Source organism: Sorex fumeus, unplaced genomic scaffold (genome assembly GCF_029834395.1).
Source record: "Sorex fumeus unplaced genomic scaffold, SorFum_2.1 ptg000015l, whole genome shotgun sequence".
Classification (NCBI taxonomy): Eukaryota; Metazoa; Chordata; class Mammalia; order Eulipotyphla; family Soricidae; genus Sorex; species Sorex fumeus.
In genome coordinates, this window is record NW_026606072.1 from 612,045 (window position 1) to 628,822 (window position 16,778).

A 16,778-nucleotide genomic window follows, 5' to 3' on the forward strand; every position below is an offset into this window, starting at 1 on the left:
ACAGTGATAAATGGCAATTCACATGGTTTTATTCCTTAGCAACATATTAAGGGTGATAAGAATTATACTAAAAAAAAAAAAGAAGAATTAAATAAGCACAAAATCTAGCTAGAGGGGGTATGGTGCCGCCAGCAGGTCAATCTGTACCTGTGAGGTGAGTGCATCAGCAGCCTGATGGCACTTTCAGACTTCCAGATACCCCAAAATTGCTGCTGTGCCTTTGGCCAGACCCCAAAAACTTGGGGCAAAGTTTACCAAGAAAGTAAATGGCCAAAAATTAAGTATGTGGGAGACACACCCACAAACCACCTCTGGCTCAGTTATATAATTGGAGGCATGGCCTCTCTGGTTCCTGATTGAACTGCTTAACAGCCATGATCCCAGGGACTCAGAAACAAATCTCGAAACCCAACGGCTTTTGGCAGAAATGCATCCAGTTCCTGCAGTAGGTTACCGGTGCTGGGCCAACCCAGGTGGGAATAGGTTTTGTGCCTTGGCCTGTTCCCCCTGGCGGCCTGGTGGCCGCCATCCTCCAGAAGCCACTGGACAGTCAGGTTTGGACCCGCAGTGACGAGACACGTGGGGCCTCATGGGATGGGGGTGGAGCTGGCCCTTTCCTCCCCGTCTCAATGAGACCCCGAGTCATCGCCCATGAATGGCCTTTCTGGCTCCTGATCCTGCTTAACGGCCATGAATCCAGAGACTCAGGAACAAATCTTGGAACCCAGCAGGTTTTGGCAGAAATCCCTCCAGATTTAAGTGTTAAAACTTTGGAATTTCATCTCATGGGAAGAGGGGCGGTACCAGATCGTCCTTTATGCCCTACTGAGGTCATGAGTTGCCCCCCACGAGCGGCTCTCCGGCACGGCCATGGCTCCAGAGACAAAAGGACTTAATCCAGAGCCCAGCAGCTTGTGGCAGAAAAGTGAATGGACCATGCGTTAACCTACGGTGCCATGCCTCCCCAGGAGGAAAAGGGTGTTGCTCCCTTCCATACGCCCCCCCCCCCCCCCCCCCCGCAGCAGGGTAGCGCATCAGAGCTTATTGGAAAGCCAGGTATGAGCCAGCAGTGAAGGCAACTGCAGTCTCATGGGAAGAGGGGCGGTACTAGCTCGTCCTTCACACCCTACCAAGGTCACGAGTTGCCCCCCACGAGCGGCTCTCTGGCATGGCCATAACACCAGACGCACAGAAACCAATCTCGTAATTATTCTGGCTCTTTGCAGAAATCCCTCCAGACTTACCTAGTAAAATACCAGAAATCCAAAATCGTGCAGCCACAAAGTGGCTGCGTGACATCATATAGTTCTCATAACCAGCCATAGAAATCAAATTATTTCACAATGTCTTTTAAGCAATTCTGATTGTTGGGGGGAAATTCTAAACAACTATGGTGCATCTTTTGTTGAAATAATAAATGTAATCAAAGCAGAGAGAGAGTTAAGTAGAAATTATCTGCCTCACAGGCATTGGGAGGGGTGGGATGGGGGTATATTGGGGTTCTTGGTGGTGAAAAATAAGTACTGGTGAAGGGAAAGGTATTTGATCATTGTATGCTGGGACTTAAATCTGAAAGCTTTGTAACTTTTCCCACAGTGATCCAATAAATAAATATAAGAAAAAAATATCTAGCTAGAGACAACAGTGACTAAGCTTGTGTAAATTATAGTCATTGGAAATATTAAAATGCTCAGAATTTTTGTGAAATATCATTGTCTTTCAATATTGGTAAAGGGTATCAAAAAAAAAAAAGCCCACCATGTTTATCAAAGGACAACTCCCATGAGCTAAGGGAAGGAAGTGTTACAGTGTTTGCTTTAAGACACATTTCCTGACTCTCACCATTTCTCTCTTAATGACTTTTCAGCTTCAAATACCAGTAACTCCCAACAGAAACCACTTCTACTTCTCTAGGGTGAATTTTGATAAGCAATAAGATCTTATCAGATACTATTTTATATAAGTATCTGATAAGATACTATTTTATATAAAAACATAATTTAAGGGGCTAGAGTGATAGTACAGAGGGTAGGGTGACTGCCTTGCTCATGGCTAACCCAGATTTGATCCCTGTCACCCCACGTGGTTCCTCTGAGCATCACCTGAGAGCAGAGCAGAATAAGCTCTGAGAACCATTAGGTGTGGCCTCCAAACAAAACAAAACAGAAAGGGTGATCAAACATCAGGGAATAGTCCAATGGTTACAGATACTGCCTCATAAGCATGCTCTACTCCAGTCATAGCATATATCATTTTTCGTTTTTGGCCTGCACCTTAGTCCTGGCTCTGAGCTCCTAGATCCTAGTAGTGCTCACGGGACCATATAGGATGCTGGGGATTGAGTCTGGATTGGCCATATGCAAGGCCTTATCTGCTATACTACTTCTCTTGCCCCCACATACTCTATTAGAGTCTTAAAAATCTTACCAGTACGAAGGATACAAAGACCAAAACATTGGAACTACTGACAAGCAGAAACATATGTATCCTTCAATCAAATGTTAACATTTGTTGGGATTTTACTAGCAACTAATCACAGATTATGCAATAACTCAAGGATGGTCAATATAATAAATCAGGGTGGTGTGGGGAGGACTTAGCAGGTAACACTTTCCTTACAAGCATGAGGTGGAGAGCTTGGTTCCTGGGCTGACCACAGTAGGAATGATTCCCAAGGCTGTTCTCTGGGAACCTCAATGATGCAGCTGAGAGTGTGACACACGGTGGAAGAACACACATGTCAGGACTGCAATTAAAGCATGTGGTTCCTGGCAAGCACGGTAACCAAGGATCAGAAGAACTGTGGCTGGGAAAACAATCCTGCCGAGGACTTGGGAGAGTGCCACGACTACAGAGTGCAACGCCCACAAGTACCATGGCTAAATTTGGAAGCACCAGAAGTAAATTTGTGAGTACTGCAACCAGATTCTGTGTGACCTCCAGGGAGCATATGGGATGCCAGGGATGGAACCCAGGTCATCGGGTGTGCAAGGCAAGCACCTTCCTTGCTGTACCTTTGGCATCCCTTATGGTCCCCTGAGCACTGCCAGGTGTAATTCCTGAGTGCACAGTCAGGAGTAAGCCCCGAGCATCACCGGGTGTATCCACTCCACATTTCCCCACCCCCCAAATAGGCCATTAGCTGCCTGAGAATAAAAAGTAATGGATTGAAGGAAAATATCTGATATCACTTCTAATTGAGCTCATGGTTCCTCCCCAGGTTTTGAAAAATGTATAAATTAACTGCAGGTGGCAATACTTAAAATATATTTTAAATTAGTTAACCCTTTAAAGATATATAATTTTAGCAACAAAACTAACCTTATCTCTACAAAGCAAGTGCTTTATCTCCTGTACTATCTCTCTGGCCCTAAAATTAAACATATCGCTGGAAAATATGTTTAATTTCTCCCTCCCTTGAAACCGCTAAAACTTCTGTAAGACTTTCTAAAAACAGAATTATGAACATTTCAATCCATTTAAATTATATTCAGAATATTTCGGTCAGGTAATCAAAATTTCTACTTTGTTTATTTTACTTATGAAAACATGGGCATTTTAATAAAGAATTATAGGGGCTGGAACAATAGCATAGCTGGTAGGGCATTTGCCTTGCAAGCAGTTGACCCGGGTTCGATTCCCAGCATCCTGTATGGTCCCCTGAGCACCGCCAGGGGTGATTCCTGAGTGCAGAACCAGGAGTAACCCCTGTGCATCGCCAGGTGTGACCCAAAAAGCAAAAACTAAATAAATAAACAAATAAAAATATTCGTGTACTTAATATATAGTAGCATTCACTATGTCATTCCTAACACCAAAGCCACAGTTAAATAGTACATTTATTTTTTGCTTTTTGGGTCACACCCAGCAATGCACAGGGGTGACTCCTGGCTCATGCACTCAGGAATTATTATTATTATTATTATTTTGCTTTTTGGGTCACACATGGCATTGCACAGGGGTTACTCCTGGCTCTGACTCAGGAATTACTCCCGGTGGCGCTTGGGGGACCAAATGGGATGCTGGGAATCAAATCTGGGTTGGCCGCGTGCAAGGCAAATGCCCTACCTGCTGTGCTATAGCTCCAGCCCCTAAATCAATTTTAATGTCTCTTCCCTAGACCTAGATTAGGATCTTCCTAAGAAATGAAAATTAAAAATATGCTACTTAAAGTTAGTAACATTACCTCATTTCCATTCTCCAGCGTTCTTCTTCTTCTCGTCTTCGCCAATACTCCTCTTTTTGCATTTGCTTCCTCATTTTCTCTTCCTGAATCTTCCTTGCTCTAATACTGGGTTTTACTTCAACTTGTAAATCTGGATTGACTTTTTTCTATGACAGACAAGTGAAAAAACCAGCAGCCCCTTCAACAGTGTCCACATATTTATACCAACAGTGTCCACATATTTATATGGACTAAGTCAAACAAACCCACATGTCCTTTCATGACATACTTGCAAATTTTGAATTTTAAAAGCTAAATCAGTGAACTCGAGGGGGAATACTGAGAATATACTAAAAATCTTTCCCTCTTCCAAAATTATTGTCCATCTTAGAAATTATATACTTTGCATTTGAAAAAATACAGAACTTAGTGGTGACCAATGAAACAAATCCTTAGGGGACAGATAACTACTAGAATTTTCTTGTCTATAAAAAGATGATTCTATCACTTTGAGTGGGGGAAGGAGACTAAGAAAGTTGGGGCGAGAATGTGCCTCAGTAGTGCAGCCCATGCTCTGTCTAGTGAGGCCCTCAGTTCCATCCTCAGCAGCCCCACCAGAAAATCTCTTCCCATGTCAAACTGTTGTCCTTAAATAGACAATTTTGTTTCAACTAAAAAAAGCTTTTTTTTTTCTTTTTCCCCCTTTGGTGGCCACACCTAGCTGTGCTCAGTGCTTACTCCTGGCCCAGCAGAGCTAGAAACCTGGTCTGCTGTGTGCAAGGCATGGCTCCTTGCCACTGATCTAGCACCGAGGTAAAAATTTTACCCTCTGTGCTTATTCTGTAAATTTTTTTTTATTTGTTCTGATTTGTTTTGGGGCCTCCTAAGAGGTGCTCCAGTGATATGATTTGCAGGGATACTTGGTGAACTGGGCCAGTAGGTCAGCACTAAGGTCTTCAGATACAAAGCTGTTTGGGCTCCGTGATGCTAGAGACCACCAGAGCTGCCCCGGAGATGCTACTCCAGAGTATTCAGAGATGCTCAGCAGGCCAGTTTGCATTGGGTATCGAACTCCAACTATGCTCTCGGCCCTACAGTTCAGGTACTTAGAAGACATGAATTGGTTCACCCTAATTAACAATGTCAGAGAGTACTGAAAGAATGCAAATTTTGACAATGAAGAATTTCTCATCTCCAAATTCATTTTATCGGCCCAAGATAAAAGTGGAGATCTGCTACTTCGTTAAACAAATAATCTTAGACGATTACTTCATTGATCTGAGCAATCATTTGTCTGTTTTTGGTCACACATGGCAGGGCTCAGGAGACGACAGTGGTGCTAGGGATAGAACCTGGGTCAGTTGTGTGTGCAAGGCAAGTGCCTTACCTGCTGCACCATTGCTCCAGCCCTGATCTGAGCAATCTTAAATTTTGCTACAATCACTAAAAACAATAGTATTGTTAAACTGTTCTTTAATATAATAGTTTTAAATTAATCAAAAGAACCCAGATATCTGAACCAAGGTGGGACATAACACACTGACTTTACAATGAGAGGAGTTTATGGACAGAATGAGCTATGTTTGTAGGTTTTGTTTTGCACCTAGAATGTTTCAAGTTATCTTATAAGATATATATATGTATATATATAAGTATGTATCTTATATATATCTTATATACATAAGAGATTGAAGATCACATATAATTTATATCAATATAACTTATATCAAGTTATAGATAAGAATAGTTGAAATCTTAACTTACTTTATATTGAAGTCTGTGTCTTCGTCCTTTTAAGTGCATCTCCTTTGCATTGGGGTCATTAAAACTGCACTCACATAATTTACAATGAAAACGAATTACTTTTCCTTCATCATTTCGTACCTTGATTTGGGGTTGGGGGGGAGAGGAGATTCAAGAATTATAACAGGAAATGTTATAGCTTATGACTTCATTCACAAACCCTCAGATTCTCTAACAGAGCAGTGGTGAATAGTAAGTGAGAAAACGTGACGCTGGTAATTTTTAAAAGGGTATCTACAGAAATAAAGAATTTTTAACTGTGGCAAGCCAAGATTATTTTTATAACAGACTGAAAATACTTTTGTCTGTAAGTAAACATCTAGATTTAAATGCAAATATGTACTTGAAGTTCTCTAATAAAATTACTCAATACTTTCTACTGGTGAGATCCTGTTTTGAGAGATAAGTTAAAGAAAATATCTGGTATACAAATTGCCACAAATGTCCAAAGTTTTGCCCCCACACCCCTTTTCTGAGCCACACTGGCAGTGCTAACTTACTCCCAGCTCTGTGTTCAGGGATCACGCCAGGCAAGGCTCAGGGAACCATATGGGGTGCTGGGAATCAAACCTGGGTGAGCTGTACACAAGGAAACTGCCTTATCCGCTGTACCATCTCTCCAGTCCTGACTGAATTAATACTAGTATTATTTTAGGTTTCCGTTTGTGGGGTGAGGGGAGACCTGACAGCGCTCAGAGTCATACTACTGGATCCTTACTCTGCCAGGAAACTGAAATCATGCCTCCAGCAAGCAACGCATATGGTTTATAATCTTCCTGGCCCTGAATAAAATTTTACATGTAAGGAATGCTTGCAGCACAGTGACACAACACTTCTTTCCTCTGTCCCAGCAAAGTAATCTCAAATCAATTACCTCTTCCACATAATCATGTCCGACTGGCTGCACATCACTCTGCAGAGCAGCAAGGGACGCAGGTGTGACGGGTTCCGACACTGTGTCTGGCTTTACTTCAGAAATCTGTACGGCAGAGGCAACAGGAGTGCTTTTGACACACTCAGTTCCTTTCAAGTCTTCTGCTTTATTTCCTGTTGACTGCAGCTTATTACCACCTAGAAGAGCACAGAAGAATTAACAATCATTTTAATTTTTTGGGTGCAAATAGAGAAGCTGATAAAGAACTGTAATTTAACTTTTGTCAGTAACCAAGCTTCTGTTAAGACATACTACAGATCAGAATGATGAAGAACTATATAAACTCTTATTTTCTTACTAACATTCCCCCCCACCATTTCATCCCCTCATATCTAACAATCCCATCAAGCCTACCAAGGCACTCATAAGGTAAAGATAAGCCTAATTTGTTTCAATTTTCATTTCCTTGCTAAGTGGGCACCATCCTGTTTCTACTAATATATGAAGACACTGCAGATGCTGCCTTTGAGATACAAACAATTTAAGTGAGGACATAATATAATACAATGCAATCCAGTGCTATAACAACTTTGAGTAGCATGCTGTGGGACTAGAAAGGAATGGGGCCACTACCCTTTAACCTAACCCAGTTAGGAGAGGTTTCACCAGGTGTGACACTTGAGCTAGTCTCTGAAAGAAGAGCAATGAACTGTCCAGGTAGAAAGAAGAGAATGTCTAAATAGATTAGAATGGGTAAAAACAGAAATACAGAGCTCAAAAACCAGTAAGTTCACGGAGACTCAGAGGTGGTGAGATCTGGGGCAGGAGTCAGATTGTGCAGGGCCTTGCATGAGTTAAGAATTACAGTTTTTTTCCTATAAACAAAGGAAAAGTCACTGGGAAACTTAAAGCTGAAGACTAACACAATGATATAATTTTAATGAAGTTACTTGACCAAGAGTGTGTGTAGAAAATAGATTCAGAAAGACAAATGTCTTGAGACTAAAGGGTCTCAAGACAATGGCTATAAAGAAAAGATTTTTTGTAGAAATACTGTAATGACAAATAAAAGGGCATGATAAACAACAGGCAGTGACAAAAAACAAGTGATGCCAGTAAACTTTCTGTGTGAAAAATTTAACAATTTAAAAATGTAGTTCATGGTATATTCTGGATTGTGAAGATACTGGCAGGCATCTATATACACATATGCTCAATGTATTGGTGATGACCAAGATACACCTAAAATATAGCTCCAGAACTCAGTAGGGTTTAGAGACATTGTACCCATGAGACACACTGTAACAGATGAGACCACTCATGAATACTGGGTGAGTGACATGTTTGAGACAAATCAGAATCCTTAAAATACCACTATTTTTAAGAAACATGAAGGCAGGAGAACCAATAAAGACACCTAACATTTACCTATTGGGCCTTTTGGGATTCCTAACAGTTTCAGGAAAAGATATAATGAAGATCACTAAAACAGACTGAAGTCTGGTAAGGAAACACCAAAGTAAAACACTTGTAAGAAACAGATGGGGGTGGACTGGGGTAATCTCTCTCTCTCTTTCTCTCTCTCTCTCTCTCTCACACACACACACACACACACACACACGCGTATGCATATCTATGTATATATGTGTATTTTTTGTTTATAAGATCATGGGAAACAGATACAACTCTTTGATTAAGATGAAGAGGGGAGGCATTATTAAGAAACTGACTGAAAATTCAAGAAAGAAATATATGATTGAAAAAGGTTATAGAAGAGGAGGAGGAGGAGGAGGAGGAAAAACATGACTTTGATGAGTTAGGAGGAACAGGAAGATTCTGTAGTACTTGCCAACAAAGTTTATTTTGGGTGTAGATGTTTTCTTGGCAGCCATATTTGTAGGCACTGCTGACACTTTAGTGTTGGATGTGCTATTAAGAGATGAGTTTCCTGCAGTTGTAAGACCTTTCACTGAAGAAGTTGCAACTGATGAAGTATTCACAGTACAATTGCTTGCTGCAATGCTTGAAGGAGAGGCAGTTGGTTTTGAAGCAGATACAGCCATAGAAGAAGTGGCTTGACTAACAACGTTTGGTTCTGTTGAAGGAATGGGCTTACCAAGTTTTGTGTGTAATTTAACCACCTACAAAACAAAACCATAATTGTCAGTAAATTCCAGTGCAGATTTTTTAAACAGTCTAAAAGGCATGGTAAAATGAAAGCTTTATCTCTATAGTATCTGTTATACTGTACACAGTATAATGTTTTATTATTATTATACAGTACTTATATTACTTTTGAACTAATCTCTCTGATATGTATTCATACACCAACTAATACGAGATAGGAAATTACCCTTAAGAAAAAAATAGATGGGATAACTTGGTCACACAAATATTAAGCCTACATTTAGGCATAAGGGATAAAAAAAATAAATGCAAATTTACAACTGGAATATATAACCTAGCTTAAGGTCTCTAGTCTTTCCCTATTTAAGAAATTATTGGATGCCACTGCTACGTATATTAACACAGAAGGAAGGCTTATAAACATACTCAGTTTTCGAGGTTTTTCTGCGTGTTGTTTTCCTGGTCAAACCTAGTGGTGTGAGTAAGCTCAGGGCTTACTCCTGATGGGCTCAGTGGACCAACTGGGGAACTGGGAATCGAATCTGAGTAAGGCATGTGCAAGGCAGGTGCTTTACCTGCGTACTATTTTTCTAGCCCCCTAGTTTTCAACTTTTGAAGTCACTTTTACTTAACCGCCACTGAAAATGTAAAAGAAAACAGAGTAAGACATAAGGATATGTGGGAGGGGGGGAAAACCACCTACTTTCTGATGCTTAGCACCACGAATGTGGGCAGCATATGCATCTGCTCCTGTACAAGACACATCACAGAGCTCACAACGTAGCTGATTTTGAGTCCCACGAGTAGAGTTGTTGCTGCTGCTGGTATTTTGTGAGGCTTTCAATGCGGCTTCTTTTTTTTTATGTTTCTGTCCTTCTAAGTGTTCTTTATAAGTCTGTTTCAAACAAAAAGGTTAAGTTTTGCTTTGCCAATCTTCAGCTACATCACTTGAAATTACTCAATTTTCAAATCTAGCATCCATTTAAGAATGAGTGCGTAGTGATTTTTAAATACAATTGAACAAAACGATGTAGGATATGATCTATCTGTGGTCCTCTGTGGACTTTACCAAGAATACGTTTACCTGTACTTTGATTTAGGAAGTACTTTCATACCAATAACAGTAACAGAACTGCATTCAACTTCAAGAATTTGGATCTTTTTTTTAACCCTCTGCACTCCAAGTACTTTTCCCAGGCACTGACAAATTGAGTGCTGACTATAAGTCTGCGTCTCAGGCACAGAGTAGCTAATACTAATATATTACACTAATATTATGTATTATAAACTAATATACTTATAAATATACCACACTATAATGTGCTTAAAAGTTAATCAGTGGCTAGTCAAATTTTTGATAATTATGTAGGGTCATCCATCATCTAATAATAATAAACAACTATTTTTTTAAAAGCTTGGGGCCACACCCAGTGGAGTTCAGGGATCACCCAGAGTTGTGCTTGGGAGAGACCATATGGAATGCTGGTACTAAACCAGGATTGGTCTCATGCAAGGCAAACACCCTACCCATTATACTCTTGATCTGGCCCCAACGAAGACATTTAAATGGCAAGATTCACATAAAAAATCAATTCCCTCAAGGGGAAGGAACAAAACTGCCTTATCTATTCAAGTGCAAACAGTAGCACTGTAGCACTATTGCACCGTTCTCCCGTTGTTCATAGATTTGCTCAAGTGGGCCCAATAATGTCTCCATTTTGACACTTGTTGTTTCTGTGTTTGGCATACTGAATACGTCACGGGTAGCTTGCCAGGCTTTGCCGTGCAGGCGAGATACTCTCGGTAGCTTGCCGGGCTCTCCGAGAGGGGAAGAGGAATCGAACCTGGTATGGCCAGGTTGGCTGCGCACAAGGCAAACACCCTACCGCTGTGCTATCGCTCCAGCCCCAAGTGGAAACAGTAGATATCAAATAATTTACTATTGACAAATCTGTGATTGCCAACAGGTTTCCATCCTACTAATGATTTTTAAAAACGGTACTTGTAAAATCATACTGTGAAAGACAAGTGCTAAGGTTTAATTTTTTTTTTTTGGGTGTGTGTGGGAGAGGGGGGACACCAAGCGATGCTCGGGCTGTGTGCTCAAGGATTATTCCTGGTGGGCTTGGGGTACCATTCTGAGGATCAAACCTGGGGGGGCTGCATGCAAGGCATGTGCCCTACCTGCTCAAAGGCTTAATTTTTAATGTTTATGTATAATGTTTGACAGAAATTATTCTGTAATTACAGGATTACCATGAAACAGGAACAAATGTATATACATGAGAGGAGAAAAAGCTACCGTATACTAAGAAGACTCTTTACAAATAGATGTGCTTGTTTATAAAATCAACTTTACCAAGTCAGGGGGCATTTTCAAAGGAAATTAATACTATTAGAATACTAGCAAGAAATAGTAAAATCATACATTTTTGAAAAACTGTTGTGCTGGTAACACGGCTCAATGATAGTGTACATGCCTTATGTGCAAGGTCCTGGGCTCAATCCATGGCACCGAAGGCAATTTAATAAAACAAGAGCGGGCTGGGCCTGGAGGAGTAGCAGAGGCTTTAAAGCACACTCCGTGCAAGGTACCATGATGAGCTGGAATCCAGTAGCAGAGCACAATCATGGCAGCTCTGCTGTGCGTGACCTCCTAATGGCACAAGAAATGTCCACCTGCACCATAAAAGTAAGTGTGACTCCCATTGAGCAGATGAAAGGATGTGCGAGTGCCACAGCAGGGAAATGAAACCTCTGGTGAATATTTATGCGAGCACTGCAGTGATACCCAGTGAGTGTAATAGGAAAAGAAAGAAAGGGGATTATCTGTGTGCGGGTTACCACAACCAGATGTGCTGGGGTCCCCCCGACCCCCGGTGGCACTTAAAAATGCGTGAGTACCACAGCCAGGCGTATGTGCAGTCATTGTGACATCGAGGAAAGGAAGATTTTAAAAAATTTAAGAATATTATATAGCGACTTCTAGAACTTTTTTTGAGCGGATCAAATCATTTCTCTTTCATTTTATTTACCCGGGGGACCTACACCTGAAGGTGCTCTAGGGCTATGCTTGGAGAACCATGTGGTACTGCCAGGGATGAAATAGTATCCCACATGCAAGACACATACTTAGCCCTTTAAGCTATCACCTGGCTCTTTAATTTGAAAATTATTTTTCAGACTGATTAGCAAAACATTACATATTATCAAAGAATTTCAGAATAGGAAAGTGCTTTAAAGACTGCCTGAGAGTAATTCATGACTCTTAAACAGGCAACTCTTTTTTCCCCAATGAAACCCAATGTTTTTGCGTAAGCTGTGCTGAGGGCTAACTCCTGGCTCTGTGCTCAGGGATCACTTCTGGCAGGGCTCAGGGAACCAAATGGGGTACTGCGGATCAAACCCAGATTGGTCACCTGCAAGGCAAGTGACCTACCTGCTAATGAAATCTTACATATAAGCAAAGTCGCTGGTTTTGAAACAAAAGGAGACCTAAGATCCAGCCACCTGACCCTTCTCTCATTATCTGCAGCTATTTAAAGTGGCTCTCTGAAGCAGACTAAACCTCAATTATTTTACAACAAATTCTTATTACAGAAATAAAGAAAAAAATAATTCATCAAAATTAAGGTGTCCAACTCGCCCAAGGCAGTTAATGGCAGAGCAAGAAACAAATCCATGACCTCTCAAATTCAAAACCTACGTTTACCCTCTCCTTTCTCTTATGATCACAACCAGACTTAAACAATCTCAGTGATATTTCTTTCTACCTATAAAGCACTGCCTGGCTTACAGAAGTACCTTTGACTTCTATAGAGGTTCCAAAACTTAGTCTACAACTCTTTAAAAAAGTAATAATCACTCAGCACCTTCCTTAGAAATGTTAACACTCTTCCCTTCCCCATCTCTGAAATCTATCTTTTTAAAGCAAACAGCATCTTCGAGTTACACAAGACGCTACTACCGCTCACCACAGGGTGATTCCTGGAGTCTCACCCACTTTGGATTACACGGCTTGACATGTTCTTGTATAGCAATCCAGTTCCTTCCCTCCCACCCCTAATCAATTGTCAGCCTTAGTTAGATATAATCTAACTACTGCTGCTAACTGATCGTCCTCCCATGCTCTATTCTTTTATACAGGGAACATGTGCTTAATAATTACTAGTTCTACACTAGTAGAACTCATCTACCAATGAGTAAGATAGATAGAACTCATCCCCTCTAAGTAGTCATCACAGAGTAGGGTCTATTCTTCAAATACTAACAGTTTGTTCCTTCGCATGTACAATCCTAGGCCACTGCAAATACTACCCATCTGAAATTGCAATGAAATCATTTATTACTCAAGGGAGAAAGACTTTTAAGTACCCATATGTAAAGTGTTCTCTAGTTCTGCATCAGTAATGTAACTCACCATTGCTGGTAAATAACAAAATTATTTCAAACTAGCAGAAAAGTTAAAAAACTATAAAAGAAAAGAACGTGAACGGGCAGGAGTAAGATAGATAAAACTAAAAGAAATTACTTAAGTAAAAAAACCAAATGACGCTTTTCAAATAATTAACCTTTTATCTGCCAAAAGTCTTGTCAAACTTTTACAGATAAAACTAGACACTTTTGGGGCTTGAGAGATAGTACAGCGGGTAGGGCGTTTGCCTTGCACACGGCCTACCAGGATTCAATCCCGGGAACTCCACATGGTCCGTCAGGCATTGCCGGGAGTGATTCCTGAGTGCAGAACCAGGAGTAACCCCTGAGCATTGCTGGGTGGGGCCAAAAAACCAAAAATAAAACAAAACACTCCAAGAATCTAGACACTTTCCCCCCTTGGTTTCAGGGTCACACTCAACAATGCTTAGGTGGCCACACAGTGCCCAGCACTGAACTGGAAGGAACTTCCTGCACACAATACATGATCGAGCTCTTTAAGTTATCTCCCAGGCCTCAAAAGTGAATGTTCTTAAACCATTAACAACACTGAGTTAAACTTACTAGATTTTATATTCAAGTCATGTCTAAAGAACATTTAGGTGTAGCAAGGTACAGGTACCAGGAGAAAAACATTTACCTATACCTTTCTTGTTTCAAAACTCCTATTCCTTCAAGAAGATAAATTTTATTTCATAAAAATAAGTTACATTCTACAAAAGTAATCAATCACATTCTATAAAAGCTATAATCCCAAATTCTAAAAACACAAATCTCATTAGAAACATAATCCTAAAAATCAAAGGTGATCAAATAATTTAAGAATTTAGTATCCCAGAAATATTATTCTACTAGTCTTAAAAATATTCTTCAATTCAATACTTTGGCAAAATCCCATCTTTCAATTACAAGAATATAAAATTAAAAATGATAATTTTTGGCCATAAAATTTTACGAACATACACTCACACAAAAAAAACGGAACTTGCAAAATAACTAGGAAATTTCTTCAAGTTGTAATTTTTTTGTATAAAGACAAAGGGTGCTAAAAATAAAGAAAATTTTATTCTTAACTCCAAATTCCAATAAACGTTAATATAAACTTCTCAAGTTTCCTTTAAATAGCAAAATATTCTTAAAAACTCAATTTGTTCATTTTCACTCATATTTTTTTACAGGTTTTTTAAAATACAATTCTCACATCTCAATACAAGTATCCTTTAAAGAGACATTAAAAAAATATCTCGAGCAAAATGTGCCTTTATTAGCTTACTGCTAACAAGGTAGAAAATGTGGATTTAAGAATCAAAACTATTAACCAGACTTAACTATCAGAATTAACCATTGAAGACTCAGGGTATACAATAGCAGTACCTGTGGTCCAGCACAGCTGATCTTACACACATCACAATAGTGAATCTGGGGTGGTTTGGGAGGCTGTTTTGGTTTCAGTTGCTTATTTTGGAATGGTGCTTTTTTAGTAAAGGTGGTCCCTGTCCAGGCAGCTGTGGCAGCAGCAGCAGCAGCTGCCGCCGCCGCCTGCTTCTGTTGCTGCTGCTGCTGTTGGTAGTAGGAGGATGCAGCTGAATACACTGCTGCTTCGTAACCTGAATAAGATGTACCTTACAAATAAAACCAAACAAAGATCACGTTACAAAATTACAAAAGGCCAAGTTATATGTTAGGAATTTAAATGAAACAAATCCTGATAAAAGGTAGATTTACGTATGCATACTAACCCCCCACCCCCCCCAAAAAAAACCCCTAGTGGGAAAATAAAAACTTACCTTCCATTTTAGATAAGTTAATGAACATTTACTCAAATATGCCAGGTTTTATGAAGGTATATGGAAAGTATAACATTTGCCTTAAAAAAATCTAAGTCCTTGAACTTTAAGAAGTTTATAATTCATTCAGCTGGAGGGATGTGACAGTGATAAACTGGGTGGTCAGAACCTGTAATTTTCCCAAATATAATTCCTGGGAAGTACTACTTGGGAAGTGTCACATTTGAGGAAAATTTTAGGATACTAGAGAAGAAAACTCATGAAATACGGTTTGACATGCTTGGTGACAGAAGATAGGAAAGAAGAGGAAAACACACAACACCAAGGTTTTGAATTCCAGTGAGTGACGAAATACAAGAAACTGATAGAAGGTGATTTGGAGAAGCACAGTAAATAAAGCTTAACAGAAGTTCCTGATATGGAATTGGAATTGAGATGAAAATACAGGCCAACAAGATGAAAAATTTTGTTAACTAAAACCCTAATATACTAGTTCTCATCTTCTAAAATTAAAAAACGCTCTTTTTCCAATTACATGGATCCTATTCATTTCTATTATTTGAAGTCTCTTATGAACAAACACATTATGCTTATTATTAACATATATGTTGTTTGTACTCAGTGATTTCATTCATTCATTCATTCATCATCCTGTTATTCGTCGATTGCCTCGAGCAGGCCCCAGTAACGTCTCTTTCATCCTAGCCCTGAGATTATATTCAAGGCTGTTTAGGAGAATGAGACCCATCATTGTTACTGGTATTTGGCATATTGGGTACGCCACGGGGAGTTTGCCAGACTCTGCTCTGTGGGCAGGCTATATTCGATAGCCTGCAAATTTGTCCAAAGTAGGAATGAGATAATAAGATATCATAAAAAGATGTCCTGATGTCTGTCGCGCAGCCGCGAATGCGGCTCAGTGATTTATGAAATTAAAAAAAATCTCAGGGGGCTGGAGCGATAGCACAGCGGGTAGGGTGTTTGCCTTGCACGCAGTCAACATGGCCGACACAGGTTCGATTCCCAGCATCCCATATGGTCCCCCGAGCACCGCCAGGAGTGATTCCTGAGTGCATGAGCCAGGAGTAACCCTTGAGCATCGCCGAGTGTGACCCAAAAAGCAAAAAAAAAAAAAAAAAAAACCCTCAGGCTGGAGCAATAGTACAGCAGATAGGGCATTTGCCTTGCACTCAGCAGAGCCAAGTTAGATCCCTGGTACGCCATACAGTTCTGCAGAGGCAGGAGCAATGCCTGAGCATTGCTATCTGTGATCCATCATTCCACCCCTGCCCCAAACAAACGAACAAAACTGACGAAGTTTCTTATTTGTAAGTGCATCTCAAAACTGGTAAACTTGCCCCTTCCAAACTTAACATCTGGTACTTTGGTAGAAATCCCACCTACTGAATTCAAGAAAAGAATTCCCTTTTCATCCCATGCGGGTGAGATACTCTCGGTAGTTTGCCGGGCTCTCTGAGAGGGGCGGAGGAATCGAAATCGGGTCAACCGGGGAGGCCGCTTGCAAGGCAAAAACACTACCACTGTGTTATTGCTCCAGCCTCTAGTAATATCAAGGAAATGTTTTTTT

At 40.3% G+C, this 16,778-nt stretch overlaps 1 protein-coding gene across 5 annotated transcripts in view; it reads right to left on the bottom strand.

Moving 5' to 3' along the window:
- ZFR (zinc finger RNA binding protein) overlaps positions 1-16,778 on the bottom strand; it is a 72,249-nt gene that overhangs the window by 24,303 nt on the left and 31,168 nt on the right. For all 5 annotated transcript variants that reach the window (XM_056112000.1, XM_056111999.1, XM_056112001.1 and 2 more), the window contains 6 exons: positions 14,778-15,025; positions 9,673-9,864; positions 8,692-8,983; positions 6,843-7,039; positions 5,930-6,049; positions 4,187-4,332 (listed from right to left, as the gene is read on the bottom strand). In XM_056112000.1, the coding sequence (XP_055967975.1) occupies positions 4,187-4,332; positions 5,930-6,049; positions 6,843-7,039; positions 8,692-8,983; positions 9,673-9,864; positions 14,778-15,025 (1,195 nt within the window). The remainder of the gene's footprint in view (positions 1-4,186; positions 4,333-5,929; positions 6,050-6,842; positions 7,040-8,691; positions 8,984-9,672; positions 9,865-14,777; positions 15,026-16,778) is intronic.